The sequence below is a fragment of the Xiphias gladius genome, chromosome 16 (assembly GCF_016859285.1).
Source record: "Xiphias gladius isolate SHS-SW01 ecotype Sanya breed wild chromosome 16, ASM1685928v1, whole genome shotgun sequence".
Lineage (NCBI taxonomy): Eukaryota > Metazoa > Chordata > Actinopteri > Istiophoriformes > Xiphiidae > Xiphias > Xiphias gladius.
In genome coordinates this window covers 27,562,846-27,590,815 of record NC_053415.1, presented here as the reverse complement: position 1 = coordinate 27,590,815, position 27,970 = coordinate 27,562,846, and the positions used below count along the sequence as shown (strand labels likewise).

General features: G+C 40.4%; 1 protein-coding gene across 3 annotated transcripts in view; it reads left to right on the top strand.

The window, feature by feature from the left end:
• The window catches only part of LOC120801591 (abl interactor 2-like), a 35,998-nt gene that overhangs the window by 1,992 nt on the left and 6,036 nt on the right, over nt 1-27,970 (top strand). The window contains exons 2-7 of one of the 3 annotated variants that reach the window (XM_040148741.1): nt 8,576-8,743; nt 13,646-13,822; nt 14,561-14,578; nt 16,244-16,347; nt 21,459-21,611; nt 24,798-24,922. In XM_040148741.1, the coding sequence (XP_040004675.1) occupies nt 8,576-8,743; nt 13,646-13,822; nt 14,561-14,578; nt 16,244-16,347; nt 21,459-21,611; nt 24,798-24,922 (745 nt within the window). The remainder of the gene's footprint in view (nt 1-8,575; nt 8,744-13,645; nt 13,823-14,560; nt 14,579-16,243; nt 16,348-21,458; nt 21,612-24,797; nt 24,923-27,970) is intronic. The other 2 variants (XM_040148742.1, XM_040148743.1) reach the window with 2 other exon arrangements.

Here is a 27,970-nt window from a genome sequence, read left to right as displayed (position 1 = left end):
TGTTCAATTTTAATACCACATCCTGACATCACACAGCAATCATCATAGCTGTAAAGCCGGAATTAAGTGATATTCAGCATTTTTGCTTGAAAGTGTCAAACAATTATCAAATAGTTGCCGATTAATTTTCTGTTGATCGCCTTTTGTTTCAGCTCTGCTTATCTGTGACATCCAGTGATGATCAACAACACATTCAGACAGCAACCAAGAACAACTTATAACCAACTTCTTATTTCTTATTTACATAAGAAATGGCCAGTTAGATAGCTGTTTATTAGGTTACCATCCTTCTCCTTGGTTGGTTTGTGAAGACATGAATGCTGTGTGTGTGTGTGTGTGTGTGTGTGTGTGTGTGTGTGTGTGTGTGTGTGTGCAGTTCATACGTGGGTAGGCGAGGCTGTTATGGACAACTGTTCTTCCTCAGTTAGCTCTAAATACACACCTGTTCATCGCCACATTTCATATTTGTCACATCTCTGCAGCTCTGTGTGTGAATTTCACTGTCAGTCAACAGAACAAGCTGCATTAGCAGTCTCTCTTTTCTTTAATTAATACACAATGATGAAGTAATGATTTAACTTTTTGCCTTTGTTCACTTCTTTCCTTCTTTCTCCTACTTTCTTTCCTTTATTCTTTCTTCCTTTCTCTATCCTTTTCTGTTGTTTCTTTATTCTTTCTATCCTTCTAGTCTATCTTTCCTTTGTCCAGTTTTTTTTTTTAAATCATTTTTTCTTTTCCCTTCTTCCTTCCTTCATTCCCCTCTTTCACCCTTCCTTCGTTTTCATCTGTTGAAATAACTCATAACGCTCTCTTCTGTCTCTGTGAGCAGTAACTTTTTCCTCTCAGCAATCATACCACGTCTTCTTGAGGGGAAAAAAAAAATTCTTCTAGTTCATTAGACTGTTCGTACTACATGTCCTAAAGGGGCCAAACAGGCCCCCTTAGCTCAGTACCCAGTGGATGGCCTACATTCCTACTGCCAGCAGATGATGCGAGCTGTTATATAATCCAATCGTGCTGTTGATCCTTTTTATGGGCTAAATATTTGGATTCAGACTTGACCCATGTTAAGCCCTAGTTGGCCCTGTGTGGCCCCCTCCTGGGTAAAGTGGCCATAGTGCACTCAGACAACGTCAGGATTAAATCTTTCTGCATTTATTTAAAGCAGGGCGGCTGCCTCTTGTTATATTGTTATAATAATACTCTTCATATCAATTTTAAAAACTGTCAAGTACTGAGGCATCAAATGCCTGGTCAGATAGGTAATGTTGTTTACTTGTGTCTGTTCTGATCAGACAGTTCCTGATCTATTAAAATTGAGGTAAAGGTTTTGAATGACTGCTGCAATGATTAGTCTACTAATCGATTAGTCGATCGCCAGAAAATTAATCAGCAATTATTGTGATAATCAGTTAACTATTCGAGTCATTTTTTGAGCAAGAATACCAAACATTTGCTGGTTTCAGCTTCTCAGATGTCAGGATTTGCTGATTTTTGTCTGATTTTTACGTCTTTGTAGACTAAATGTTTTTGGCTGTCGGACTGTTGGTCCAACCACACAAGTAATTTGATAGTGCCAAATTGCACCCTGTAAATTTGGGCAATTTGTTGACAATTTGCAGCCCTTTTGATCATTAATGTGATAGAGGAATTTGCCTAAAAATTGGACACCCTAACCTTAACTTGGAGAGTTTAATGTGTTAAAATTTTCAAACATCCCTGCTCCTAATGTTGTAAATTGGTAAAATGTCTATCTGAAATGGTCTGTTATGGCAGGAGCCCAGGTTGCCCAATATAACACCTCCCACATCTCCACTGTATGTTGTGGGTTTGTAAACTGAGACAGAAATTGAAGCTACAATGTACACAGTTAGAGCCTTAACGTGCTGCTCTCTTCTTTACAGAGAGAAACTCGGAATATCTACACAGTTTGTTAGAAAATTTACTTTGTAAGAAAAGTCATAGTAAAAATATCTGACCCCTCCCAATGTGATAAAAGTTGGTGAACTTGATGTGAACCTGAGGGAACTGAAGCAAGAAAAGGAGCCGAAACTCTACATCCATTAGTCGACATTTATTTTTCATAAAACACAACTTGGGATTTAAGCATTTGTGCATTTCCTACATTGAAGCTCCTGAGCTGGCCTGTACTGAGCATGTGCAGACACCCCCACCCCCAGTCCCGTCCTGCTTTTTTCCCTCTGGGTCCTCCACAGCTGGTACCAGTTAGCTGTCAGCAGAGGTAGTCGTAATGTAACTCGACCTCCTGCTGCTCATTGAAAACACATGGTACCACTGCAGGAGGCTGGACATGGACAGTGGTCGTGTGTGTGTGTGTGTGTGTGTGTGTGTGTGTGTGTGTGTGTGTGTGTGTGTGTGTGTGTGTGTTTTTAGTTGGAAACCATGGCGATTGGTTTTCCAGTTGAAGGAGTATCAGCCTCCACCTTCAGTGTTGGTGCCAGGAACAGCTCCTGCGGGGGCGAAACAGGCTGAGCATTTGGAAAGATGAGTTTGTGATCATAAGCTTGGCAACCTGAGCTGATCATGTGTGCAACTTGACATTATTCACATTTTTCTGTTAAACCAAAACTCCTTTTTAATGTTTTCTGTGATATTCAGCTCATTCTAGCAGTTGTTTACTGGGTGTCTGCATGTCTTGAAAAGTATTAAAAAGCATTGAATTCATTTTAATCAAACAAATGCCTTAGAAGGTATTAAAAAGTCTTAACTTCCTAACTTACAAAGGTCTTGAATAATTTTTCTTGCCTTCCGTGGATAGTAACATTAGTTGGTTGTTGTGGAACAGCAGCTAGGAAGCTCATCGACTCATAATGGACAAGTGTAGTTTTTAGAAAAAAGGTGGTCTTTGTGGTCGTTTTGTGTGTCTTTCAGGAACCCTAACAACTTGCTCTTCAGCGAATGTTATGTTTTTCATGTCAGTTTGGGTGACTTCGTCTTTGGTGTGAATCCAGATCCAATGAATTTTTGAAATTGGTTGTGGGGGGGTGGCAAAATGCTAAGCTCACTGAAAACTGGATTGATATCACCTTGTGACAGTCTTCTTGTAGTCTTGGTGGTTGTGAAATCAATTAAAAACAATTTACAAACATCAAATCTAAGCCCTGTCTTTGAATTACAGCCCGACCGATACTGGATTTTTTGGGCTGATGCCGATTTTTGGGAGTAAAAAAACTGGACCAGGTTCTGGTCTCCTGGGGCTGGACCAGGTTCTGGTCTCTCTTGAGCCCCTGGGCCTGTGAACTGGCGGCCTGTTCCACGATCCATCCATGGGTCAAGGTCATGTTAATTTATTAATTATATTACTAGGAATTATTGCTATGAACAGCAGGGACAAAAATGTGATAAAAATGTCTGTATTTTCCATCATTATTGGACCCCTATGACCATGAAAACGGTGTTGAATTTGATTCTGTGTGATATTAAAAGGTCTTAAAAAGTCTTAATGTTATTTGTTAAACATTTTAGAAACCTTGATTTAGCAACAAGTGGTGTCATTTGGCGAATGCACTTTGACTCAACCTGCCTCATCTACATCTACTGCAGTTAGTAATTTCTTGCATTTGCCAGAATAACTTTTAACAACAAGCAGAGAAGAGTCGTCTCCAGCACTGAAATTTATCACCATTTACCAGTTATGTATTTGAAGTGGAGATAACCTCCTGTAAGAGCTAACACGCAGACAGGAGAGAGGAATCTGTCCTTGTACGGTAAAAGCAAGCTGCTGGCTGTTGATGGCTGTCGTGTATGTGTGTGTGTGTGTGTGTGTGAGAGTGTGTGAGAGTTTGTGTGTGTGAGAGAGTGGTTCAGACTTGGGACTTGTTGGATCTGGTTCAAAGCCACAGAGAGAGGCTCTTATAAAGAGTTAGGAGGTGTATCTCACTCTGACACACTCACAGATTCCCCTCTGTCACACACTTCCACCCATGGTCGATGTAGAAAATACACACTCTCAAACAAACACACACACACTTTAATTTTGTCGACTCACTGCATTTTTTTTATAGTTGCATCACTGTACACAGAGCAATGCAGGATAACAGCAGCGCCGTATAAACAGTCTCATCTCAAAACCACCTAACTTCAAAACTGACAGTGATGGAAACTGGGCAGTGCAACTAATGTCCGTTTCCTGAAGTGAAGTCGACTAAACCCCTTTTGAACCAGAGGCTGGTACGACCTCCTCTACCGGCGTCCAATGTGACTCCTCCGCTGACAGAGCTGCCAGCTGCCAGTCAGGACGGAGGGTTTTACATTTGAACTAAGACCGAGACGCACACTTTTAGTTATCTCTGATGATGATGATATTATATTTAAATTCTATATTTTATATATCTTTTATATATATAAAATATAAAGGCTGAAACAATTGACGATTAACAAAATGATTAATTGATCAACTACTTTAATAGTTGATTCATTGTTTCAGTCAGTTTTCCAGCTTCTCAGACGGCACAACTTGCTGTTGCTCTCTTTGCCATATCTAATATTAAACTGAACATCTTTGGGTTTTGGACTCTTGGTCAAATAAAACAAGACATTTGAAGACGTCAGCTTGGATCCTGTGAAGTTGTGATGGACTTTTTTTTTTTTTCCCTTTTGATAGACCAAATGATTACTAGAGAAAATAATCAGCAAATTAATCAGAAATGAAAAGGATCGTTTTAGGCACTAAAAGTAAAGTGAGTTTGCTCTAAAAATTGTATTTATTTATCACTTAAAGTGCAGGAAACAGAAAAAACCTAAATCAAATCAGTATTGCTTCAGAATGAACTTGGGACCGATCAGATGCCTCCCTGATACTGTCTTGTGATGGATAAGAATCTAATGTGTCTAAAATGTTGTCACAGTACTGTATATATAGAAACCACAAGCACATGGCAGACTACAGACTAATATTGGGTGACTCAAAGTTAACGGAGAAAATTCTAATTCAGGATTAGCCCTGATGACAAGTATGAAAAAACAACATAGCTTAGTTCATCATGTTTGCAGCTCTCAGATTTAAGAGCTTCTCATGTGAACACACCACACAAGCAGCCTTTTATGTCAGTCTTCACTTTTACCTAAGTACTCTTTCTGTCTGTATGTCCTGTCCAGTGTGTGTCGCACTTTAGATTTAAACTGAGTCTTTGAATCTATAATAGATTTTATAGATTCACTGGAGTTTGCCCATTTCAGGTGTTAATTTGCCAACCTTAAAAACCTGGCTTAACACACACAATAATATCACAAGGTTTGTGTAGTTATCCAGGATCTGAAAGAAAATGTTTTTACTAAAATTTAATGTGAAAAACTTATTTTGCTAAACTGAAATACGAAACATTTGTTTAGGGCTGCAACTAATGATTATTTTTATAACTGATTTATCTTACGGGTTTTTTTTTTTTTTTGTTTTTTGGTTTTTGTTTTTTTTTGATTAATCGTTCACTGTATGATGCATCAAAAAATTCTCGAAAAATTTCACTGACCTGAAGGTGACGTCTTGATGTCTCATTTTGTTCAACTTAAAGTCCAAAACCCTCAAACATTCATTTAACAATGATATATAACAAAGAAAAGAAGCATATTTATCTGAAATCTGAAAACTGTAATATTTGACTTTTTTTCCACTATTTTTGCTTGAAAAATGACTCAAACAATTATTGATTATCAAAATGGTCGTACATCATTTTTCTGTCAATCGACTAAGGTTGAAAGGTCTTTCCATGTTTTCAGCTTTGTATTTGCATCATTAAAAAATGAAAAAAAACTAATAGCAGGGATTTCTACACTAAGTCTATCTTCATTAAAAAAGAGGTCAGAGGAATCAGAGCGTGCATATGATTCCATGTAGATCTGATCTGATTCATGTACATGAACCTCATATATTTAGTTTGAATTGAAAATAAGCAGCAGCTGTGTGTGTGTGTGTGTGTCTGTGTGTGTCTGTGTGTCTGTGTGTGTCTGTGTGTGTTGCTCTGCCCTGAGGAGGCAACCCTCCAACTAGGTCAGTGCTAACAGGACATCAGATGGCTGATGGGAAAGAGAGAGAGAGGCGATATAATGATGATGTGATGAAGATAGGAGGGAGTGGAAAGGAAAGAGAGATGGTGGAGAAAGTGGAGGAAACGGACGAGGAAAGAAGAATAGAGAAAAGGTGGGCAGAGATAGAAGAGAGAGAGAATCAGAAGGGAGGGGGAGAGATGAAAATGATAAGTTGAAAAGATTAGACAGAGAGAGAAGCATGGAACAAGGTTAAAACTGGACTAAAAAGATTGAGTTTTTTCATCAACATATTTCTTTTTTCTTTTTTTAAGCTCTAATTATTAGTTTTGCACAAAAATACCCTTTTATGTTGAATATAAGAAAACTGAATCTTCAAAGAAGTGGAAGGCAAAGGGCAGCCCCCTCCCAACAGCAAAACCCCTCACAACCACTAGGGCTGCAACTAATGAGTATTCTCATTATTGATTAATTTGCCATTTATTTTCTTGATTAATTGATTTACTGTTTTGTACATAAAACATCAGAAAACAGTGAAAAATGACCAATGCACAAGGTGACGTCATCGTCATGAAATGTCTTGGTTTGTCTGACTAACAGCCCAAACCCCAAAAATATTCCATTTACTGTCATGTAAATTTCCACTTCTTCCTATCTTCATCACATCATCAGGAAAAGCAACAAATTCCCACATTTGACAATGTGGAACCATCAAATCAGAGGTGTGTGTGTGTGTGTGTGTGTGTGTGTGTGTGTGTGTGTGTGTGTGTGTGTGTGTGTGTGTGTGTGTGTGTGTGGACGTTAGTCAGCAATAACTGTTTACATTGTCAATAGAGAGTGGCTGATCTCTAATTTACTCATTTAGCCCTTGTCGTCTTCCTTCTAATGTAATGTGTAATGATCGATCTGAATCTCAATGATTTGATCAAATCCCTCTCGTGACTATACTCTGCCTGCGTATTCAGTTTCATGCAGAAATATGTCACGTTACGGAAGCTAAAGATGCTCTACCTAACTCTGAGTCACTGTGACTTTAAGTAGCGCTTACACGCGCTGATGACTGCAGTTAGTGTTTAAGCTATTGACGCTACTTCTTGCCAATTTCTCAAGCCATTATACAGTGTAATTGGAGAAATGTATAGAGTATTATTGCACTGTAGTGTCTGAGCTCTGACTGTGAATGTAGAGCTCTGGGTCATTTTGATCTATAACTCTGTGTGTGTTTTCATTTGTGTAGTCCGTTGTAACATTTTTCATGTGTCTATGTACAGTAAGTGTGTATCGTGTGCGTAAGACAGAGACACACATGGATGTCAGTGTGTTTCTTGTCAACCTTGGGCATGAATGAGTTTGCACTGACCTACATCATGCCTCAGCAAACACACACACAAACACACACACAAACACGAATGCATCTCCTTAGACCTGCCTTGCTGTATTATGTACACATACGGTTTACATGCACAGTTGAATAAATTTACTGTGTGTGTGTGTGTGTGTGTGTGTGTGTGTGTGTGTGTGTGTGTGTGTGTGAAGGTGAAACAATTGATCGATTTAGTCAAAGAACAGAAAATTAGTCAGCAACAATTCTGGTAATTGATAACTTGGATTGTTCGTAATTTATTAAGTAAAAATGCAAAAAAATCATTGGTTCCAACTTCTCAGACGTGAGTATTTGCTGATACTTTTTTTTTTCCTCCTCTTTACATAAATATATTTAGATTATTTATTAATTGTTATCTCTCCCAAGTCGGTAGAAATACATCCAATGAATCTATGTAAGCGGAAACATAAACGCTTATTGATGAGCAGTGATAATGAACACGGGAGCCGGAAAAACAATAAACTGATATCTTTGGGTTTTGGACTGTTGGTCGGACAGACAAGCAAGAGGTCAGTTTGAGCTCTGGGAAATTGTGATGGGCATTTGTTGCTATTTTTGACATTTTATTAACTAAACAATTAAATTCATAGAAAAACTACACAATACAATAATCTATAATGAAAATAATCTTTAGTTGCAGCCCTAATACCGTGTCATTGCTGCAACTGCAGGCCAGTTTCGTTTCTTTGTTCTGAGAATTTAATTTCTGTTTATTGATGTTCTGTATCTATGTCCATTTGCTTGACATTGATATCATGCTGTCTTTCATATTCCTTAAAGGACTTTAAAGACTTAGAGTTAAGTTATTGCTTAGGTGATTGACAGAAAATTAACTGTCAACTTTTTTGACAATTGATTAATGGTTTGTTGTGGAAAACTCTCATCCATGCCCCGTTGCAGCTTTTCCAGTGTGAGGATTTGCTGCTTTTATGTGTTTTATATCATTGGAAACTGAATATTTTTGGGTTGGTTAAAACAAGACATTTGAAGATGTCACCTTGGGTTTCGGTCACTCTGGGATTGTTTTAAAACTAAAGCTGAAACATGTAATCGATTTGTCCTTTTAACAGAAAATTAATTGGCAGCTATTTTGATAATCAATCAATTTTTTAAGTCATCATTTCATGGAAAAATGCCCAAATTTTGGAATCTATGTATGGCCTGAATCTGACTCCTCTGTCCCTGCAGTCTGCAGACAAGCAGCGAGCGCTGGAGGAGACGAAGAGCTACACCACTCAGTCTCTGGCCAGCGTCGCCTACCTCATCAACACGCTGGCCAACAACGTGCTGCAGATGCTGGACATCCAGGCCTCGCAACTCCGCCGCATGGAGAGCTCCGTCAACCACATTTCACAGGTTGGTGTTGAGACCAGAAGAATATCGCTTTGGTTGATATTTCCCCCCTCTCATTTGAGAAGACTTAAACTTGCCAGACTCCAGGGCTTCTGAAACCCTTTGAAAATCACAGAAAAAGTTGTTTTTTGACAATTAGACAAATAAGAATACACAGTTTCATTTCACCTGCCCACATTGTCATCAACCAAGCCAAGTGTCTCCAGTCACACTGATGCTGAAAAATGTGTTAAAATTGATAAAATAATTTTTTTTAAATCTGAAATCTGTCTGTCAGCATGCATGAACATAGTCCATAAAATCATAAATACTGTGTAGCTCTGTTATTTATAGTGTGAGAGTACATGGGTAAAAGCACACAATATGTAATCATGTATGCATGCAAGCACATTTATGTTCAATGTTCTGTGGACACTGCTCTCCCAGCTGTGTAATGCAGAGCGCAGCAGCCCAGAATTCATCTCAGGAGGATTTTGCACTTAAAAAGATGGAAAAAAACACCACAGAGCATGTAACAGTAATGAACTGCAGAGAGGTAAATTGATATGGAAACGTGTCAGGAGTGCAGAAATGTATTCTTTTTTTTCCCCTTGACTGCATTCTGTGCATACAAGAGTCTGGTAAATATGGGGTTTTATGGTAAGGCAGATGTTTTCAGAGAAACAGCTGTAAAGAGTCACTGTCCACTACCTGCTCAGCAGCCAACAGCAGACAGAAACAGTCAGAGACCAGCTGGTGAACGTAGTGGAGCATTTAGCAGCTAAAGCGCCTGATGTTTCCCTAAGGAGCTGGTGGAGACCAAAACTAAAAGAGAGGGAGTACTGGACTTAGATTCATCAGGTGACACAGACACCAGATCCAGATGGAGGATCATGTTGATCTTTAACTGCTGGATGAAAAAATAAGAAACTGTTTAACAAGTTCAGAAAAGAAACAAAAGGTGATGATATGTCAGTGTTGTCTCTACAACTTGGCTCTGCTGCACACAAGGGGCAAAATATCAGTTTTTGAAGGTTTAAACAACTGTATCCAGTGTTCCTGCTAGAATGAGCTTCTTTTCAGGGAGGAAAGAAAAATGTCCATTGTTGCCTTGTAGTTCTGGTTTTCATTTATTTGCACTTAATTATATTTAATCACCCTGTATCTTCAGCAGTACATGGAAAACATTTTCTGTTAAGGTGACTGACAGAACCTTATGCTGCATGTGAAGGATTTATTTTAATTTCTGGTGGTCCCAATGCAAAGCCTGAGTTATATTTGGTTTACGATTGGTGCATTTATATGCACAAGATAATATTTATATGCATTATAGTATCTTAGTTGTTTGGGTTACCTTTTTGTGTAAACCCCCCCCCCCATAAAAAACACTGTAGAACACTGTTCAGTTCACTGTCTGCCAGGTGCATCTTCAAGTCCCGGAGTCTTGTGGCAGTTAGTCAGTCAAACTGAATGTATGATGATAAATGATGCAATGATGATCAAACACACTAAATTGAAAGTCTGACATTGGTATCGCAGATGATAGATTGTATCGTGGTGGTAAGTGGAGCAGAGTCCAATCGCCAGAGAGTCAGCTGATAAAGTTACTAACACTTAAAATAAAAACCAGCTCTGACACAGACAGTTAGAAAACGTGGGTAATGTTGGAATCAATTAGACAGGGAGGTTTCTAACCAGGTCTCTCAGCGTTTCAATCAAACCAGGATTAGACTCAAAAGAAGGACACTGGTGTACAAGTAAACATAGTTATTGAGTTATTACGTACATTTAGATGGGCACTAGAATCCTGCATGGCCAAGAAATATGATTTCTCCTGCAGGGTTTCTCTTGATCCATTATTACCCCATTCAAGAAATTCAGATTCAAGTGCCTTTTTACTTAACATCTACGATATCGGTATCGTTACTAGAGAAAGTTACTTCAGCCCGCATAATGCTGCCCCAGTGTGTGATTTTTAGATAGCATGCTGCCTCTCCGTTTTACACAGACGTCGATGCGGCTCTGTGACTACCTCCGCTGGCGGCTGAAAGGCAGAACAACAATGCCCCACCCACCCACCCAAAAATAGTTTGAAGAATAGAATAGTAAGGGTGAAGCATCACCAGGGGTCCAGTCAGGCTTACACAACACTCTGCACCCACACATCTTGCATTGCACCTGTGTCCAACATAATCATATTCGGAGGCAAACTCGCATATCATGCACACAAAGTAAGCTCAGTGCATTCTGTGTTGAGATAAATTATTTCAGCACAACTCAGACTGTAAAAAAAAAAAAAAAAAAACCTCATTGAACATTGAAATCCACAAGAGTCTCTTACAGAGTAGCTGTGTACTTAAGGGACTGACATCGTAGTTTTCAGTGCTACAGAGGATCCTTTCTCCTCCTCAGAGCCCTGAATAATCAGTATAACCAGAATACTCTGCATGCAGAGATAATGAGATGCTTCTCTCTCTGTTAGGCCAGGCCTGTGATTGCACATCATAATTACTGCTTTCTGTTCAGTGAGACACAGACACATCTGTTATGTAGGCGAATGTTTCATGCAGCGAGGCTCCCTCTCATAAACATCCATACTGAGATGATCTTTTATAATCTATTTTTATTTCATGCTGCTTGGTGTAGATACTGGAGCCAAACTCTCAAAATCCCAGATAGCCTCCAACCAGTGTTAGAATTTCCTTGTATAAATATTGTTAATTGTAACAAACTTCTATCTGATATAACTACCTTCATACCACGTTACCACATACAATATTGGCCCGGAGTAGAACATGATATTTTTTCTGGTGATTAGATTTGAAATTGTGGGGGTCGTCTTATATTTAAAGACGAGACAATTACGTGTTCAGAACATCAGATATTTGTCTTTGAACGGAGCAAATACCAGTGTACCATGGTCTGCTACAGAGTGTTGCATTATGGGATGTTTGTAGCCTCAATGTCGCGAGGCTAGCCAGTGTATTCGTTCTGTTTATAGTCAGTCTTTGAGCCAGTCGGCGCTAAAAGTGTCTTAGTCCAGTTCAACCTGCAGGAGTCTCTGACGGCTGCCGTGACGTGTTTTGCTGCCACGGAGGAAATAAATTCACGACGAGAGAAAACGAGTTCGCGGCGTCTCCCGCCGCGGCGTCTCTGCCGCAGAAATGAACCAGGGAGAAAATCTGTCCGACGGCCAAGAATCACATTTGTCACAGACGATGAGCTCAGAAAGACTGAAGCCTGATAAACACTGTCAGAGAAAATGATTCTGACCTTCAACAGTCCGACAGGAGAGAGTGAGAGTCTGTGACCGAGAGACAAGATGCACTGACGTGGGTTCACTTATCGCCGTATTTCATGTTTCGCTTTTAGCAGAGAAACGTCCTCAGCGATGAGGACTCTCTGCTCCTCGGATTAATTCAGACTTTCCCGGCAGGACGTGTGTCAAAGTGTTTGCTGGCGTGTTCTCAAAAACAGATGCTGGAAAAGTGGGGCCGTCCTACAGTCAGGCCAATATGGTATTGACCACATGTGTGTGAAGCAAACTGTTTCTGATTGCTGTTACTTGAAATGTTGCTGTTTAACTCTGCCACAGTACTGTTACCTTGGCAAGTTCAGCTTTGTCTGGCGTGTGGTGTTTCACTAAGTGACGTTTACCCAAATTTATTTTCTATGTGACCTTAGTGATTCGCCTGTCAAAGCGTTAGTTTACAGTACATAGAAACACCCACGCCCCTGGGTTCCTGTGTAAAATCCCACACACTGGTGGTATCTTGATGCACGTTAACTCTTCAGAAAAGCGAATAGGATAAAATTTGATCCTATTCGCCCCCAGGTTTGACATAAATTTCCTTTTAATACACCAGTGAAAATATGATTTAACACTTGTCCTGCCTCCAGACTTGAACAACAGGTTTTCATCCATATTAAAATGCAACGCACCAAAATATCCAACATGTGAGAACACACAACAGTGTGAAATGTGTTTCTCACGTCTTTCCGTCAGAAAGAATAAAGACTTCGCTAGGCTCTCAGGACTTGTAAAAGACTTCTTATAGAGAGTATGATTAATGAATCTGTACAGCGAGCAACAGATTGATCAATGATAGTTGCTGCCCAATCTTTAAATCAAAGCTGGCAGTTGTTTGAGACAGTACTGTTAAAATTACTTGACTTAAATGGCACAATAAGCTTTTATTAAAAAAGAACAAGAGGGATTTGGATCTGCATCACTCAGAAATGCCGTGACACACACACACACACACACACACATATACAAGCCATTCATGCAAAAATGTCGTCATTTATTGTACTGTCTGTTCTAGGCTGCATTTTTCTGTTCTGTCTTCTGTTGTCTCACAGACTGGAACAGTGTCACAATGCTCAATGAAATGTACAGTTTGGATGCAGTTTGAGCATCTTAAAGACTTAAAGACTCTGATTGGGCATTTTCCAATGTAAACATCACACTGAACAACTTACATTCTTTAAATTTGATCAAACTATGTTATTTTCAACAAATCAGTAGATTCATTTAGCAATGCAATGTACAATATGTTAATGTTAGAGTTATAATCCTGAAGATAGTCGTTTTACGTCGTTTTTTTTTTTTTTTAGTCGGTTTTTTTGGCACTATGGATGGCAGTGTCGGTCAGTGCACCACTTTGGTCCAGACTGAAATATCTCAACAACTAGAGGATGAATTGTAATAACCTTAGTGATCCTCTGACATGTCAACACAAATACCAGCAAAACTCATGACATTCCCATCAGCCTCAGCTGTTTATTGCTGATTAGCTAATGTTAGCATGCTAAACTAAGATGCTGAACATGGAAAACATTGTAACTGCTAAACATCAGCATGTTTGCGCTGCGAGTAGTGGGAGTAGCAGTTATAGTTATTATATTCTCTCTTTCTCTTTTTAGACTGTCGACATTCACAAAGAGAAGGTGGCGAGGCGGGAGATTGGCATCTTGACCACCAACAAGAACACGTCCCGCTCACATAAAATTGTTGCTCCAGCCAATCCGGAGAGACCGGTGCGCTACATCAGGAAGCCCATCGACTACAGCGTGCTGGATGACATTGGACATGGAGTCAAGGTGGTAATAATGATTGAAATAATGTTAATGTGATCATGAGGAAAATTACGTTAATAGATGTTTTCAGTGTCCCTAAATAGTTGCAAATGGAGACAGTAGAACTAAAAAGAAAACCTCAGAGTTGAGATGCAGGCAGTCGAGTCTAGATACCAGATGTGATTGTTGATGTTTTGCAAGCATTAGTAAACACCATCAGAACAAATATATCTGTGGATGGTGTGGAATTTACAACAGATGTTCCAAATAGCACAAACAGAAAGCAAAACACCTAAAACCAGCCACAAAAAGAGTTTTCAACATGAGAATACTAAGAACGAGATTATCTCAAGAGTGATGTGATTTAAACGTGCATGTTTGCGTGGATGGCTGAGTGTCTACAGCCACTGTGTGTCTGACTAAACTAGTGTAGTTTGCACTTGCAGCAGTGTAAATTGCCCACATGTAGGACAAGTGACATTAATTATCTAGTGACTGTGATTTCAAAAATATGATTTATTTAAGTACAGCTTGTCATCACTATTAGAGCTGCATCTCATCATTACGCAGCAGGACTTTCTCTCTGACTCTCTTTATTGCTTCATGTCTGTATTTCAGCCCTCCCCCCGGAATGTTATTTCTAACTTGTGTTTCTAATACCTGATGATGCTTGCATGATGCCTTTGCACTGACACTAACCTTTAGAAAACTTTTCTCTTCTCTTCTTTCTCCTGTTCCCATTGCTTTCACTGCTGTATTAAGTGGTTGTTGAGGTTCAAGGTAAGGATGCACAACACACCTACACACATCCAGTATGAGACCTGTAACTGAGGGAGGAAAAATACCACTCTGAAGGTGTCAGTGACAAACCTCTTTTCACTAGAGCGTTACCTCCCGTTCACACAGAACATACTCAGAAAACATCCTGGCGCCACCAACCACGATTCAAGTTCTAAAAGATGTCCACCTGGGGAAGTTGAGAAAGGTCCAACGATAAACAGGGAACAAACTATCACACCTGTTTTCACTCCTCGGGACATGGAAGCACTCTGTTTTTCTCAACCTTGTAAAAGTATTTCATACAAATGGGACAGAAGTATAATAAAAATAAAAATATAATTTTAAGAGTTTCGGGATTTAGTGGAAACACATTGGTCGGGAAATTAAGTTCTTTGCTGTACACGGGTAGACTGGCAAGGGGAGAAAATAACTGTCCAATCAAAGCTGAGTTTGTAATATGGCCAAAAGATTCAGGCTTGTGAGAGGCAAAAGAGAGCCTGCTATTGTGAGTCTATATGTGTGAACAGGGTGTAACTGATACTGTTATTTGTTTAGCCTAATACTAATATTGACATGAGAGAAAGTAAAAAAGAAAATCTAATAAAGCCTCTTTTTTTTTCTTTTTTTTTTTTTTTTATGCACATACGACAAAAACATTATTATAAAGGTCCCTTAAATTTGGTTATTAGAGAACTATGACGAAGATATGCACTGATTGGAACATTTTATAGTTGAAAAATAAACCAGTGTTCTCAGTGTCAGTGCTCTCTGGTGGATAAACTTTGTAATGGAGACATGTACTGTGCAAAAGTTTTAGGCACTAAAGGTAAAGTGAGGAGGCTTTCAAAAATAAGGCCATGAATCATTTTGATTTATCAATTAACTTCATCCAAAGTGCAGTAAAGAGAAAAACCCTTTGCCTTTAAAACCGCACCAGTTCTCCTCGGTACACTTGCACACAGTTTTTCAGGTTCTTGGCAGGTAGGTTGTTCCAGCATCTTGGAGAACCTGACAGTTGTTCTGTGGATTCAATCAGTCCAGACTGACTCTATGAAGTTGAGATCAGGGCTCTGTGGGGGCCAGACCATCTGCTGCAGGACTCCTTGTTCTTCTGGTCTCTGAAGATAGTTCTTTATGATTCTGCCTGGGTGTTTTGGCTTGTTGTCCTGCTGCAGAATGAATCTGGGACGATCAGACGCCTCCATGATGCATAACGGATAAGAATCTGAATATCTAAAACTTTTGCACAGTAATGTACAGTATATTCCACACAAATGTATTGATAAGTCTCCATCATTTACCATCACCGTCATGTTTACTAGCCTGTCAGTGACTTGATCACTTGACGGCTACAATCTACACACGGTCTCTCAGTTGTCCTATTTTTAGCATTTATACTGATTTTTTTTTTTTTTTTTTAAAAACAAAACAAAACATGCCATTAGGATAGTTTGAGAAATGTTATAATCACATTAAAAAATTTTGCACATAGGGGGTTCTAAGAAACACCTGGGCTGAGGTTAGGACTCACCTTTGAGTGTGTGTGTGTGTGTGTGTGTGTGTGTGTGTGTGTGTGTGTGTGTGTGTGTGTGTGTGTGTGTGTGTGTGTGTGTGTGTGCGTGCGTGCGTGCGTGCGTGCGTGTGTGTGTGTGTGTGATTCCACAGGTAAATGGCCAGCAGAACATGAAATTAGGAGGGGGTCTGTCCCGGACCAACCCCCCCACCCAGAAACCGCCCAGCCCTCCGAGGGCAGGCAAGGGCATCTTAGGGTATGTAACACACACATTTGAAAGCATACTTATACAGTGGTAGGAAAAAGTCAGTGTTCCCTTTTGAGATGACCTGGTTTTCTGCATTAATTGGTCATGAAATGTGGTCTTCATCAAAGTCAACCACAATGTGCCCAAGCTAATAACACCCAAACAATTATAATCTTTCATGTCTTTATTGAAAACACTCATTAAAAATTCACAGTGCTGGCAGAAAAAGTAATTGAAACCTTGGATTTAATAACTGGTCGAACCTCCTTTGGCAGCAATAACCTCAAACAAGATGCTGTGGATCAGACCTGCACAACGTTCAGAAGGAATGTTGGACCATTCTTCCTACAGAGCTGCTTTAGCTCAGACGTATTCTCAGGGTGTCTGGTGCAAGTGGCTCTCTGAGCTCATTTGACAGCACCTCTGTTGGGTTAAGGTCTGGGCTCTGGACTCCAGAAGGTGGATTTTCTGTGTTTGAAGTCTTTCTGTAGTAGATATACTAGAATTAATTTTCCCCTCAATGATGGTGAGCTGTCCAGGCCCAGAGGCAGCAAAGCCCCAACTTATGCTCCTTCCACTGTACGTCGGTGTGGGGATGATGGTTTCATGTTTGTGTGCAGAGCCCTTTTTACACCATATGTAGGGCTGCAAGTTGTTACCAAACGCTCAACCTTAGTTTCATCAGTCCACAGAACATTTTCCCAGCAGCACTGTGGAGTGTCAAGCTGCTCTTTGGCAAACTTCAGGCAAAGTATTTGGAGCGCAGTAGCTTCCTCCGTTGTGTCCTGCCATGGACACCATGGTCCATGCAACATGATCTGTGTATGGTAGACTCATGAACAGAGATGTTAACCAGGTCCAATGATTCCTTTAAGCCTTTAGCTGTTACTCTTCTTTTTTAAATCATTGACCATTCTGGTTTGTCCCTTCGGAGTCATCTCAGCTGGACATCCACTTCTAGGGAGAGAAGCCACAGAACTACATTATCTGTAGACAGTTTGTCAGACTGGACTGATGAATATCTGATCTCTTTGAGGTGACTCTGTAAACCTTTCCAGCTTCATGCAAACAACAATTCTTGACCATAAATCTTCTGAGATCTTTTTTTTGAGGCAAGGTACACATTAGCAAATGTTTCTTGTGAATAGCAAACTCAAAATGTTGGAGTGTAGTTTTTTTTTGTTTTTTTTTAAGTCAGAGTAGCTCTGACCCAGACCTTTAGTCTGGTTTCACTGACTGGATTCCACGTTTGAGGACTGGACTCCAGTTAGCTTTTGTTGATGTCATTAGCAGAGGAGTTCATAGTTTTTCCAGCCTACACTGTGAATGTTAGTGGTGTATTCAATATGGACAAGAACAACATAATGATTTGTGTGTTATTTGTTAAAATAGACTGTGTTTGTTCATTACTGTAACTTAGATGAAGATCTAAATATATTTTAAGACAAATTTATCCATTAATACAGATATTTCCAAAGGGTATTTATTTCTTGCCACTGTACAATCACACATATTCACCTTAACTGTCTGTTTTTCTTTTGTTTTCATGGTTTGCTGTTTTTTTTTTTTTTTTTTTTTTTGTTTTTTTTTTTTGGGGGGGGGGGTTTCTTGGAAATGGAAAATAGGGCAGACACAGATGCAAAGAAGTGTTGTCTTTGTGCTGCATTAGAAATAAGTCATGTGTGAATGTGTTGCCATTTCTGTGTGTGTGTGTGTGTGCGTGTGAGTGTGTGTGTTTTGTCTCTTGTGGAGGGACGGAGCGTCCTGCGGCAAGTTTACTACAGATTTGACCCGGCAGAGGGGGATGACATCACACACACAAACACGCACAAACGCACACAAACACACACTGAAATGCAGTGCTCAGAGGAATAACGTCATTCGTTGTGAAAGCTTGTTGTGTTCTCTCCCCTCAAACATCTAGGTCACCCAGCTGTATCTCTCCTTCCTTCTCTCTCCTTATCTTTATCTCCACTTTGCTCCCTCTGTATTCTTTTCTTTTCTTTTATTGTCTTATTTTTACTCTCTCTCTCATCCTTCATTCTTTCCCCTGATCTGTAAGGTCAAAGGTCATGTGTTTGTTCCTCTAAAGGAATAGTTTGATATTTTAGGCAATACCCCAGTTGGCTTTCTTGCTGCTAATACTTATTAAAACATTTGTTTGCCATAACATTATCGAATGCATATGTGTTTGTAGCCAGGTAGCGTGACTTGCCGAAGCTAGCTGGCCCAGCACCACCTAGTCCCCCTGTTGGCTGTGATCCTCCCTGTTTTTTGTATGTAACCTGCTGATCAGCAAGCTGTTTCTGTATGATGACTCTCAGTTAGGTTGCAAAACAGTTGACGCAAAAACCGGGGTGTGGGATGAGTTCAGGGAGGCCAGTGGAGAAGGACTTGCAGTTGGCCCCAAGGAAGTTCTGGCAAACCATCCAGCATCTCAAGAAAGGGAAAGCTTAGCTTAGCCCACACTGTTCCAGCAGGGGAGAAGAAATGCTTACTGGGGATATCGTCGGGCATTGGAATGAACACTTTGAGAAATACTGAACCCGACCTGTCCTCTGAGGAGGAGGCAGAGTTTGAAGAAGGGGTCTCACTCACATCTCCTCAGTGGCAAGGCGCCAGGAGTGGATGAGGTTTGCTCTGAAATGCTGAAGGCTCTGGACATTGTTGGGCTGTCTTGGTTGACACACCTCTGCAATGTCGCGTGGAGGTCTGGGACAGTGCCTGAGGACAGGAGGGTGTTATCGAATTATCTTGGTATCACACTGCTCAGCCTCCCGGGAAAAGCCTATGCCATGGAGGAGGGAAAAGAGACTCCGACCAATCATTGAATCTCTGATTCAGGAGTAGCAATGCAGATTCCGTCCTGGCCATGAAGCAGTGGACCAACTCTTTACCCTTGCAAGGCTACTTGAGGGGTTATGGGGGTTTTCCAGTCCAGTCTACATGTGCTTTGTGGACCTTGTGGAGAAGGCCTATGACCGGGTCCCTGGAGGGCTCTGGAGGGGGAATATGGGGTTCCGAGGGCCATTTCTATGAGCTATTCGGTTGCTATATAACCAGAGTGAGAGTCGGGTCCGCATTTTCGCCAGGAAGTCAAACACCGCTCCAGTAGGTGTTGGCCTCCGCCAGAGTTGTCTTGTTCACGACTGAGGGTAGAATGGAGTGGGATATTGATAGGCGGATCGGTGCGGTCTCAGCAGTAAAGCAGGCATTGTATCGGACCGTTGTGATGAAGAGGGAGCTGAACCTCAAGGCAAAGCTCTCAACCTACACTCTCACCTATGGTCATGAGTTTTGGGTAACAACCAAAAGAATGAGATCGCAGATAGAAGCGACTGAAATGAGTTTCCTCCGCAGGGTTTCTGGGCTCACCCTTTGAGATAGGCTAAGGAGCTCAGACATCTGCAAGGGAGCTCGGAGAAGAGTTGTTGCTCCTTCTCATCGAAAGGAGTCAGTTGAGGTGGTTCGGCATCTGATTAGGATACCTCCTGCACGCCTTCCACTGAAAGTCTTCTGGTCACGTCCAACTAGTGCGAGACTTTGGGATAGATTCAGAACACGCTGTAGAGATTATGTATCTCATCTGGCCTGGGAACGCCTCAGGATCGCCAAGGAGGAGATAGAAAATGTTAACGTAGAGAGGGGTGTCTGGGATGCCTTGCTTAACCTGCTGCCACTGCGACCCAACTCCGGATAAGTGGCAGAAGATGGATGGATGGATGGATGGGTGGATGGGCAGATGAATGGAAAGGATGGATGGAACTGTTCCCCAGCTGAAAGTGATACTTTGGCACTTTGGCAGATTTAAATGAACAAAACATAGAAGTAAAAATGACAATGATGTAAAAAAAAAAATAAGATGAGAAAGTCTTGGATTTGTAGAAAAGATTGAGCAGAAGCAGCTTAGCAGTTGGTAGGAACTGAAGCTGTGGTCAACAAGCCAAGTCCATCTGTTCCTCTGTCACCACACACACACTCAAACGCAAATGTGCACAAACACACAGCAGTGGGTTGGCACCACACAGGCTAAGTCCTTCTGTCATCACACACATTCAAACAACAGCAACAGCCCAATCACACGTGATTTTCACTTACTGTATTTGTGTTGTTCTTGTCTAATTCTTGTTTTTCGTGTTAACATACTTGTTTTTAGTTACACATTAAAGAAACTATCATCACCATCACAGGCTGTATACACATCATGCTGGTTAAATGTCGATTTTACTCTAGTAGGGAGTAATAATGTGCTTTTGTGTTTGTCTGCTTTTAAATAATCATATTTCACAGCTATACCATGCTTGTTTCTTTTTACTGCAATAACTGACATAATTTGTGTTGCTTTTGTGAGAAATCTTATTTCTGAATGTATCAAACTGACTGGTGTTTGTCTTCAGCCTGGTTTTGGTGTGTTTTTATTCTTTTATGATGCTCATTTGTCCTTATTCTCTACAGCCTTGAGACACTGGAGGAGTTGTAATTCACTAAAAATACTCCTTGACCTTTTAAAAATGACCTTAACAGATTTTTCTGTTCCCATACAGAAAGGAGGAGGCAAAAACCCAGCCCATACTTAATGTATAAATAATGTATAATTACACATTAGTCATGATGCTGTATTCATGTATCGTGCTACATTGAAATCCATGACTGTTTATGTCACATTTTGTTAAAATGTGTTAAAACTATCTTTATGGCTTTACAGAGTTGACAGTTAATATTAGAATGTACTGCCTGCCAAGTAAGAGATAAAGTGCTCTGTGGCTCTCGAACCACATTAACCTTGCTTAAAATGTTTCATTAAATGTTATCAAGTGAGAATCTAATAAGGATGGAACATTTTTAATTCAAGTGATATAACCTGGCTCTAAACCAAAAACAGTTTGGAAGCTCCAGATTTTGCAGAATAAAATAAATTGGACACAAATGAATTTATTTGAACAAACTTCAACTCACATTTTTATTTACAACATGAAACAACGTTACGTTCGAGGCTTTCAGGTGTGCGGATATCCTGTAAAGAGGGAGCCCCACTACAGGACCCCGGGGCCAGACTATCATCACAAACATCCTTTTCCCTCCATTAACCTTGTTTTCACCCTCACCTCTTGCATGTACAGGAAGAACTCCCCCTACAGGACCTTGGAGCCGGTGCGCCCCCCAGTGGTGCCCAATGATTATGTCTCCAGCCCCACCAGAAACAATATGGCCACCGGACAGCTTCCCAGTCCGGCCCGCACTGCCACCCTCAACCATCGACCCCGAACATACAGGTAGCCGGGTGTAAACATGGCTGCCAGAACAGGATCAGAGCTTTTGCCTCTGCTCTAATGGAGTCGTAGTACATAACATATATTGACTCTGAAATAGCTTTTTCCATTTTTCACTCTGATGTTGTTGTTGTTTTTTTAAAGATATCAGTCTCTTTGTGGTGCATTTACAAAAAGGCCAATATTCAACACATCCATATTTCTGGTTTGGGACTACAGATTTAGAAATATTTGGAATCACTGGTTGTATTTTTGGCTTTTTTCAATGCAATATGAGGTTAATAACTACATGTGTTTCACTTAAGTTCCCAAACTAGACGGACAGATGTGTTGAAGGTTAAGGTTTGACAAACTACAGGTTGCTTTTAGATGCATCCTTACTCTCTCTCAAAACATTCTTCTCTCTCATCGTGTTATAATTCCTTCTTTCATTCTTGGTATTTCTGTCTAATCAAGTCACTTAGCGAGGTGATTGTAAGTGAGCAAATATGTTGAATCAGCTTGAGGCCAATGAAAACGATCCCAAAATTATAGTTCAGGCAGAAAAAAAGAGAAAAGATCAATTTTAACGGTACCTTCAGCCACAAGAATTTGACACCAGGAGAGAAGGTTTAATACCTTTTAATACTGTATCTTTAAATGACATATTATGAGGTTTCCCTCCATACAAACTGAAAACAGGCAACACTCCCAGTTTGGGATGAGTTTGAGCATTTTGAGAAAAACACTTATTGGCTTTCTTGCTGAGAATTAGATGAGATGAGAAGATAGATACCAGTCTCAAATGTGTAAGATAAATATTACGCTGAAGCCAGGAGACAGGTATAAAGACTGGAGGCTGGAGGAAACATTAAATAAATGAGAATGAGATACAAGCATGTTCATCAGTGAGCCTTACTGGTGCTGGTAGGCAGATTTTCTACACCTCAGGAGAATAAGTATATTTTCCAAAATGTCAAACTAGTTCTTGAAACCCTCATGAGATTTTAGCCTGTGCTCAAAATCGTCTCTGTGGATTGTTGATGTGAAAAATCTGGGCAAGATAGTAACTTTAAAGTGACACTGCAGAAAAGACTATCGTCAGTGCGATTTGCTGTGTCATATTATCACCTTCTGACTTCATTGTTAAACTTGGCTTCGTCACACTTCCTTCTGCTTTGGCTTCTGCTGCTGACCAGTGTTTCCCCTGTGGTTTTATCTAGCAGTGATGCTTGGGGAGTTTGAAGTATTTTGCATTCCTAAACTTTTTCATATGGTCACTGTAATTAATGAACCATGTAAAAATCTAATAATTCACGATTAAAAATGTTTTTTTGTAACTTAAATAGTAAAAATGTTTAGAAAAGTTGTTGTTTATCTAACAATCCTTCGTATACTGCTTAAGTATTAAGTATTAAGAAAAACACTCATGAATAGATGGTACAGAATTACTGACACCAAACATCCCAATTTTCTTTTCAAAATGTGTCAACTGGCTAGTAATTTTCATTTCTTACTTTTTATTTAAGATCCTGATTAAAGATGTTAACATTTAATGGCCTAGATTTCAGTTTGCTTTAGCTGCTGCTAAGAGAAGGTCATAAGCAACTCACTTTGTGAAAAATATGGGGAGTGAATTTTTCCCTTGGGCATTCTCTAAAGAATCACTGCTGATCAAACACAGAGGATACTCAGTGCTAACGTTCTGCTTCCATCCTCACAGCATCAACTAACTAATTCTCCTCTCATCCATCGATTCATTTCCAGCTTGTGATTCGTGTAACTGTGTGGGCTTTATGGTGCTCTGGATGGGAAAAGAGGAAAAATACTTTGAAAGTATAAATTAAATTAAATTTGCATTGAACGGTAAATTTAAAATTCAGTCAAAATTTTCTTATGTTAGTCTAAAAGTACAACATGTATCAAGGCCACTAATGGAGAAAAAAAATCCGATTTTGAGATTAAAGCCATTATATTACAAGAAGAAACTTTTTTTTTTTTTTTAAGAGGAAAATGTAAAAATATTGTGATATTAAAGTCATATTGAAAAAAACATTGTAATATTTGGTGAAAAACCGTTTTAAAATCTTACACATTAGCCTCCCATCCAGTCTGGGTCACTCCGGAGCCTTCAACCAATCAGATTCTGTGTTTGCAGCTTTTCATTGTTTCATTGCTTTTGTGCTGATGTTAACTGTGCTGACTCACTGCTGCCTTCATGACTTCTTACAGCCATCGCTCTGCTTAAACTCTGCTGTTTCTCTACAGGCAGCTGAGTCCCCGTCCGTCTGTCTGTCTCTGTCTGTCTTGTCTTTTGTCATGTCTTCATCTTTATCAGTCTGTTCTGCTTCCACCCCTCCGCCGGTCTCTCTTCTCCTTTCTTTGCCTTCATTACCTGTTTGTTTCTATTTCAGCGTGTCTCTGCATCCTTTTTTAACAATTTAAAATGATTCAACGCATCATTATAGAGTTGATACTCATGAAATACTCATTTCATTCATTCATTCTTAATACTCATTTGACAAAGTGTCACCCATGAGGTGTTTTGTAGTTACGTTGTTGTTCTGTACCAACCACAGGCCACCACAACCACTTTCTTTCTTTTTAAGAAGAGAAATGTAGTGGACACGACATTGCCCATAAGCAAAACACTATGGGTTTACATTCATCTCAGTAACCAGGTTAAAGTCAGCTTCCTCCAGTAAGCTGCTTTCTTACACCTCATGTTAACTAGAAACCTGGTTTACGGATAGGGGTAGGGAATAAGAGAAACCTGGTCTTCTTTCTGTCATGTATACGGATATCCAGGTTTCTTATCGGCTTTTTACAAATATGCATGTGCATGAGATGAAAGAAGACGTAATCAAAAACGAATAAACAATATTTGACTAGTCGTTAAATTCAGACACAGTCACCTGTCCTGTCACTGTGCTGTCTGCTTGGACACAGACACAACAAAAACAAAACAAAACTGTCTTCCGTCACAAACACAGTTAAGATAAGAAAGCCACACTTCCAGAATGAGGCTGGGGTTAGTGAACTGCTTAAATCCATGCTAACGCACTGACTGTAGGAAACAGCGAAGGGAAGGCTGAGATAATTAATTTTTGTATAATATTTGTGTGGAGTTGTCATTACTTTATGTAGGAAAACAGAAATATTCAGTACACGGATTATACTGCTGTGTTGTGTGTTTGTGTGCCTGTGCAGTGGTAGCAGTGGAGGCAGTTATCCCAGCAGCAGCAGTCGGAGCAGCAGCAGGGAAAACAGCGGCAGCGGCTGCGTGGGACTTCCCATCGCTGTTCCGACACCCTCCCCACCCTCCACCTTCCCAGGTAACCCCCCCCAAAAAAAACACATAAAATCTCGCTCTCGCTCTCACATGCACAGGACACATACACACTTTACATCTTCCTTTCTTTTTCTGTCATCCTGATTTCAGGGAGCTCTTGGCCTGTACATGTTATTCATGTACATGTTACACTACTGACCTGTAAAGTGATCTGTTATTGGAGCTTTGTGTTGAATTGTATTAAATTCATTTTATTTGTTATTTCTGTCTTTTAGTTTGTCAGGTTTGTGTGTTGTGAATTGGTTTTACGGTGTGATGAAGTTGAACTTTGTGTTGTCTGTTAATGTGTGTGGTCAGCTGCTGCTTTGATGAAGCTAATGTGGATTCTAATAAATGAAATGGTTGATTTCCTTCCCTCATTCCCTCTTTTATTCTTTCTTTCTTATTCCTCTGTGCGTATTCTTTCTGCTTTATTCCTTTCCCTTTTTTCGGATCTTTTCCTTGTTCTTTTCTTTTTCCCGCTTTTCTTCCTTCCTTTTCTGTTTTCACATCCAATCATGTCATATAGTTAATTTTTCGTTAATTTTTCTAAATTTCAGTACTTTTTTCCTTAAACTACATAAACAGCATAATTTGTGGATGTGATGTTTGAATATCTTTTCGTAGCAACCACTTTATTAGATATTTACAGTTACGCCGTGGCTTTCACTTTGTTCCTCACTCCCGCCTTTAACCTTCCTTCCTTAACCTTCTGAACTCCTTCCTGCTTTTCTTTTTCTTTTCTTGTCCTTCCCTCTTGAAGTTTCCCCGACTACTGGACCAGCTAGCTCCTCTTCCACTGCTCCTAACTCCTCCCCCTCACCCTCCCCAACTCCTTCCTCCTTCTCCTCCTCCTCCTCCACCACAACCTTAACGCAACCCAACGCGCCCTTGCCATCAAACACACCTTCACAACCTACTGACTCCCCTCCTCAGTCAAACTTGCAATCAAATGCACGCACCAACACTTCCCCACCTTCTAACTCCACCCCGAGTACGTCCGAGGTCCAATCGGGTGTTTTGTCTGGAGAAGCGTCTCCTCTCCTTGCTCCTGCCCCTCCTCCTCCTCTCTTCTCTTCCTCCTCATCACCTGCTGAAGGTGAGTTACTCCAAGACCACCACCTCCATCGCCAACCTCGCCAAGTCCTGCTCATTCCCTTTGTGTCTGTGGTTCTGTCTCCTCTCACTGTCTCTGCTCCTCCATCTTCCTTTTCCAACTGAGAAAGGGGGAAACTATTGAGCAAGACGCTCCCCAGAGACCCAGACTGACTGAGTAGAGAGACTTTTACAGGTCGTTCACGTGCGTTGACTGTGTGGCTGGGCAACATGGGCAAAAATGTAATCACAATAATTTTTTTTCATATTGATTGAGAATTGCCTGTATAAACATTTAATGCCATTAGTGAGGAAGGAATCACATTCAACATGTTTGTTAGACCTCAATGATACACACAAGATGTTACGGGGATTTAAAACTGGATGTAAACATTGTTTGCAGGAAAACTCCACAAAGTCCCTTTTTAATCTGAATCTCGCGGGTTCCTTCAGTTTGGGATCGACTCCTACATCAATCAGAAGGTTTGTCCTGGTTCTGAACAGTCACTTGTGTTGGAATCAATAATGCGATTCTCTCCGTAACCAACACGGTTTAACATTAATGCTCATCCGGCTCATGTAAGGCTCTGCTGTGCCGCCAGTCCACAGGTCATTAGTGGTGGCGAAGTGTGTAAAGCCGCTCTTCCACTTTTTCTCTTCATTCTTCATAAAGCTGAGGCAGCGCTGTTTTTGAACAAGGTTCCCTCCTGGGACTTTACACCCAGAGTCAACCCCTTTGACTCTGGTTTTTCCACCGTTCTGACTGGTGTCGCGCCTTTTACTCTAAAATACGGAGCTTCTTTTTGAGCTTTTATCATACGAGGTAATGAGTGGAGAGGCAGACGGGAGCAGCTGCTGCTGGGGTTCGAACTGACGTTACCGCATGAGGTTTGTTTGCGAGCTCGGCTGCTAGCAGTGCTGGCAGCAGACTTTGTCTTTCCGTGTACTGGGTGGGACGGTAACGGTGAACAGATCTCTCTCTGCTGTTTATCCAGCAATCACTGATGTTGTGGCCTTTTTATTGCCACAATTTCATCATCTTATGTGTCCATCTGACTCTCTTCACGGTCGCTCATTTTTACATTTCCAACTGTGTGTGTGTGTGTGTGTGTGTGTGTGTGTGTGTGTGTGTGTGTGTGTGTGTGTGTGTGTGTGTGTGTGTGTGTGTGTGTGTGTGTGTGTGCCTTGTTTTGGCCCTACATGGGTCATCTTCATAACCCAATTGCTGTAACCTAACAAGGTGATTGTTGAGAGGGTTGTGTACTGTTGACCAAAAAGAATCCATATGATTATTTCTACAGCACAAAAAAGAAAGAAAAATGTTATGTCTTTCTGCCTATTATTATTTATTATTCGGTGATTTTTTTTTTTTGATATTGACTGATAGTTTTAATCCCATTAACAGCGTGACTGTAGAGATGGCACATCAACAACTAATGGATTTATTGGCATGAAATTTGGTTCAGACCTTTCTTTTCCTCAGGATGAACTGTAGTAACTTTGGTGATCCTCTGACTTTTCACATTTTAATGTGTCCAATACATTGTTTTATGATCAAATACCAGAAAAAAGAATGACATTACCATCAGCCTCAGCATCACTTTGTGTTTAGAGCTAATAAGATATGTTAGCATGTTAACACACTAAACTAAGATGGTGAACATTTTAGACATTATACCTGCTAAACATCAACATTGTTTAGTTTGTAAATTGTCAAAACAGTGCTTATGGTGAAAAATGTCCCATCAAAAGAGAAGAGAGGACAGTGCGGGAGATAGGGGGAGACAGAGAATGAAAGACAGGCACACACCTGGACCTTCACGTGCCTGAGGGAATAAACAAACAGAGGGTTAGCGATTCTCCAACTAGTTGCTAGCGACTCTTGATTTCACTTATCTTCATCCCAGCAGGCAAAGCACAGCTGGCTACAGGAGCTGTTCAGCTCAAACTTGCTTAG